At 36.7% G+C, this 5,479-nt stretch overlaps 1 protein-coding gene across 1 annotated transcript in view; it reads right to left on the bottom strand.

Moving 5' to 3' along the window:
* Nucleotides 1–5,479, bottom strand: part of GAD2 (glutamate decarboxylase 2) — an 86,832-nt gene that overhangs the window by 22,628 nt on the left and 58,725 nt on the right. Inside the window, exon 13 of the mRNA XM_069086328.1 lies at nucleotides 4,498–4,647. Coding sequence (XP_068942429.1) covers nucleotides 4,498–4,647 — 150 coding nt within the window. The remainder of the gene's footprint in view (nucleotides 1–4,497; nucleotides 4,648–5,479) is intronic.

Raw genomic sequence — 5,479 nt, 5'->3', positions numbered from 1 at the left:
GAGGAGGAGGAGGAGGAGAAGAAGAATTCTTACATAGATGTATCAGGAAGAACTGCAGATGTTAGGTCCCTCTTCTAAGGCTCTTAGCCATTCCTATTTCTCTCCTCTTTCTACTACCCTTTGTTTCTTTCATCTCAACCTCTTGTTTGGAGAGAAACATCTCCATAACTTGGTTTCCTTACCTATAGAAAAGTACTATCAAGTATTCATTCACTAGCCTCTAATACTTGGTTCAATGGAATCCTTAGCTATGGCACTTATAATTCACTTTGTAAGTGGAGAATAAGGGCTTTTTGAATGGAATATATAGAATTATGCAAGTGAACATACCAATTTGTGCTTGGTTGAAGACAAACATTGGTCTCTGAAACTTGCTGCAAGAAATCTGGTAGTTATCCATGAAGCCACAGAGCAGGAAGAAGACAAGAAATGCCATGACTACCAAGGGTCCTGGCCACTCAGCTGATTTGCAAAAGACCTGCTGAGTCCTAGAATTCTCTCACATCTGCAGATAAAATTGATGGCTCCCTGAAGCTAAGATGCCTGTAACAGGAATTCTGTTAATTATGTATTAAACTGATTGTAGACCATCTGTGACACTCCAGTAGGATGAAGCTTCTGGAAGGCAGAGACTCTCTCATTTTGATATTTGAATCTCCAGTACCAGCACAGTGCCTGGCATGTAGTAGGGATGGGGATGGGGATTAACCTGTGACTTCATTCATACCAGAACTGCTAAATGAAGGGACTTCCTCTGATAAAAGCCTCATTTCTCAAATATGTACAGAACTATAAAAATACGGGTCATTCCTCAATTGATAAATGGTCAAAGGATATGAATAGGCAGTTTTCATATAAAGTAATCAAAGTTATCTATAGTTATATGAAAAAATGCTCTAAATAGCTATTGATTAAGGAAATGCAAATTGAAACTTGTAGTAAGATGGTTGCTTAGAGCAGAGGTGTGAAACAGGCTAGCATTCTCAAATGCAGATGAACTAGATTAAAATGTAATCGGGAAATATTTTACAAAATAAACAAAAATACAACAGAATATAGATAATGTTCATCCATGTCAATATGCAGCCTGTAGAGATCCTTATGTACAGGTTAGGGTCCTTTTGAGACCACTGGTCTAGAACACTAAGACTTGTTAAATTACTTGTCCAGGGTCATGCAGTCCATATGAGATGGGACTTGAATGAAGGTCTCTTTGATTTTGAGACCAGTTTTTTATTCTCTATGCTCTGCTGTCTTTCCACTGTGTATATAGGGCTTTAATAAATGTTTGTTGACTGACTGATTTGCTTATCACACTCCAGAAGAACAAAACTTGCTTTTTGCAGAATTCTGCTTTAAGCAAGATTTCTTGGGTACTGCAAGATAACTGCCATTCCTGCATTTATTGCATTCTAATTTCAGAGTGCCAATGAATGAATGAAGAGCATTTATTAAGTTTTTAATATGTACAAAGCACTATGCTAGCTGTTAGTTCCTGTTCTCACAGAGAGCATTCTAATAAGCAGGGAAAAACATGTATAGTGCAAACATGGAAAAATACCCATCATAAGCGTATTCTCTGATTGACTTTCTCAGGCCTCCCTAAATCTAGTCCTTCGCTTGAGCTTAATTAAAATATGGGTGACCTTTATTTGAGCAAGAGGTCTTGTAGGAGGACTTGCTCAGGTCTATAGAGGTCAAAGTCAAAGTGTCCAAGGTGAGATTTGAACCTAGAGTTGCCTAACTCTACCTTATCCAGTCTAGTAGGCCACTTCCACACAGCTGTAAGTAGACATATTAATAGAAAATTACTATATATATATATATATATATATATGTTTACATATGTAGAATTGAGGTTCATGAAGTTTAGTGCTGGAAAGAGTGTTGGAAATTATCTAATCTAGATTTTTCTTTTTTGTAAGTGAGGAAACCTAAGGCCCAGAAAAGTTGACTTCTTTGCCTAATATCCCTTAGGTAACAGAGATAGGATTTGAATTCAGTTCCTCTGGCCTCAAATTTAGTGTCCTTTCTACCATCTATGCTGCCTTAAATAGTAATAAAATGTGTAGTTAGTTCTTATTAAGTAGAAAGTAGTATTAATTCCAAATCCCATTCCTCAATGATATTGGACAATAAAACATTTGTTAGATTATTTTCATTATTGAAGTTGATTTTCCTGACCCAGTTCTGTGCTTTCTGAAGTTAGGTAAGGACCCCACCCCGACGTTTTTAGCATCAACTTCTCTTGGGAAAGGAGCTGAATTCTCTGGGTCAGCTTGAAGAATTCTTATAAAGCATGTATCCCTCCAACTTCCTACCTGTGGCTTAATCACTACTATTGTTATAATAACACAAAATTAGATAACCTACATAAAGCAGTTTGTAAGCCATAAAGTGCTTTATAAATGTTAGCTAAAATTTATTATTATTATTATTATTATTTTGGATAGGGATTGGTTCTGTGATTTTATTGGTGTTACAGACTCCGAGGTGAGGAAATTCCTTCTGGTATCAAGGCAGATCGGCACCTTTTCTGCAGCTGAGATATTGGGGAGTTAAATGACTTGCCAAGAGTCACACAAGAGTCACACTGCCAGTATGTATCATTAGAAGTAAGACTTGCACTCAGGTCTTCACGGACAGCTTCCTATCTCTATGCCTGTCCATTGTTTTTATACACATCCAAAAATACTGGTTCATTTAAGAGATCCAAGTGGAAACAGTTACAATCTAGATGTCAAGATGCATCCTTTAATGAATGTCAACCCATCTCCTGGAAAACTCTAAAAATGTTTGGCTGGAAACTATTCTGCAGCTGGGCTGTATCTGCTCACTCACTTTCCTTTCATGGTTTCTTGCTGTTTTACAGCTGCCTAAATACAGGGTCTTTTGTTTTTATTTCAGCTTCATCTGGTCAGGCTTCAGACGCCCACCTGATGTCCTCACTGACACCTGAACAAGTTGTGCCAGGTCTTGCTGTGAAGTTCTGAGCTGATGGGCATTCGCATGAAATATTGCCAGCAGGGGCAGATCAACCATTAGGGACACAGACTCCATTTTCATGTAGATGTCTTTAGTGATCACCATAATCATAAAAACAACATGGAAAGGAGAGGCAGAAATCACGATATTCTAAATAAAAATGAGTAGCCTTAGATAATATTTAGAGATCAAGTTTCTGCTGAAAACTCAGAGATATTAACATTTTTCTTTTAATTTATATCAACCAACTGAAGAAATAGTCTCTTTATTAAAAAAAAAAAGCCTGGGAGAGTAGTTCGAATTCATGGTCTATGTGTATTTGTTTGCTGATGAATTCAATTTGGTTACTGCCATGATGTAATGGATAGAAAGTTGGGATTGGAATCAGGAAGATCTGGATTCAAATTCTGCCTCTGATACACACATTCTTTATATGACCATCTCTGGCAAGTCCCCTAGTTTCTCAGTACCTCAAGTAACTCTAATAATTTGCATGTAAAGTGGGAGTTTCCATGAAGGAAGTACTCCACACAAATGAAATGACAAATCCAGACCACCTACCTCTGCCCCTAGAAAAAAACCCATTGATATATGCAATTCCTAATAGATTGAGCTTTAATTGTACAGAGCAGAGTAGTATGTGGCTGAAGGTTCTCACAGCACATTCTGCTTTGTTCACTGATATAGACACACCCAGAGAAAATATAATACATAATTCTATAGCTATACGAATAATTATACATCTCAAAAATACCACTTTGTTTAAGATAATTGCAATCACTGCTCACAGAATGCAAAATGGGACCAGGTGGGCTGGTCACTGATTTGTCATGTTTAAGTCAGGAATCTGGCTAAAATAAAAACCATCTTTGGGCTTTTCTGGCCTGATTACATTTAAACATAATATTTATGCTGTTAGACAGCTACAATTAGGCCCAGTAAGTGCTGCACATTTTCAGCTCTAGAGTCAAACTTTCAGAAAGACAAGTGATTCTCTTACAGTTAAAGTCCCATAAGGTAAACAGAAAAATAGTATAGAAGACGGACGATTAAGTACTTAGGGTTGTTTTTCTTTAAAAGCTCAGTTGCCCTTTCAATGTCACAAATGAGCTTTTGTAGCATTTTCCCCTTGTTCTCCAAAGGTATAATTTATGGCCTTACATTAATCTATCCCAGTGTTCAATCACTAGGTAAAAACAACAGGTCAGAAAACAGGGGAACCTAAGAACAGGGAGTTCTGTGTTACAAATCAGAATGGATTCATTTTCTAAAGAGTTAGCAATAGATGCAATTTGTTATTTATTTTAAAACATGCACACACACATACATACACAAGTGATTATATTCTGCTCCATGGAGGGTATAGAAAAAAAAAACATAACTGGATAGAAGGAATTCAATCTTGGGGGAGGCATTTTCAGTCTAGAAACTAATTTATCACATGGTGTAATGGAGCTGATCAGATCTGGTTTCTGTCTGTAGGGAACAACCAAAAATCTCACGTTTACTTACCTTTGCCCTCCACATTAGCCACAATTTGAAAACATCAACATGGCGCCCACACTGTAAAGCCTTGTCTCCAGTATCATAAGACAAATCGTAATGTTTATCTTGTTGAAAGAGGTAGGAAGCATGCATCTGGTTGCAGCTCTGCATCAACCCCTTAAAGAGACAGGGAGAAAGCAAAAGAAATTCCATCAAATTTGCTAATACTCAGGGCTGAAATAATAATAATTTAAAAATCCTTCTGTTGTAACAAGTGAGATAACTTGTGACCTGGAAAACAAAGTCAGAAGGATTCATGCTATGGGATTAAAGAGAAAAAAATGAGAGTAATTTTTCTCCAATAGAAAGGACAGGTCAATACATGGACACAATTAGTTGTTGAATTAGTTTTATGTGTGGTAAATGGCCCTAGAGTCAAATGTTACTGGACTATAACCATAGATATGTGTTTATGCTTTCATTCTCTCTTTAAAGACTAGGCCTTTATAACAAAAAATCATAATCAGGAACTCAAACCATATGAAATATAGGTTATTGTGAAATAATGGTTTGCAGCTAGGAAGAATACTGGACAAAGCACTGGATTTGGAGTCTGGAAGATCTGAGTTCAAGTCTGGCCTCTGACACTTACTAGCTGTGTGACTTTGGTTAAGTCATTTAACTTTTCTCCTTATCTGTAAAATAGGAAAAGTAATAGCACTTATTTCACAGCATTGTTGTAAAGTTCAAATGATATATATATATATATATATATATATATATAATATGTAAAGCACTTTGTATACTTTAAAGCTCTACATAAATGCTGCTTCTGCCTTCTCCTTTTCTTCCTCTTCCTTCTCCTTCTCCTTCTCCTCCTTTTCCTTCTCCTCCTCCTCCTTTTTCTCCTTCTCCTCCTCTTTCTTCTTCTTCTTCTTCTTCTTCTTCTTCTTCTTCTTCTTCTTCTTCTTCTTCTTCTTCTTCTTCTTCTTCTTCTTCTTCTTCTTCT

Source organism: Petaurus breviceps, unplaced genomic scaffold (assembly GCF_028583685.1).
Source record: "Petaurus breviceps papuanus isolate PSGF00001 unplaced genomic scaffold, PetGlider_PUasm1.0 178, whole genome shotgun sequence".
NCBI classification, from domain to species: Eukaryota; Metazoa; Chordata; class Mammalia; order Diprotodontia; family Petauridae; genus Petaurus; species Petaurus breviceps.
The sequence above is the reverse complement of the archived record's forward strand: the minus strand, read 5'-3'. Positions and strand labels throughout refer to the sequence as shown.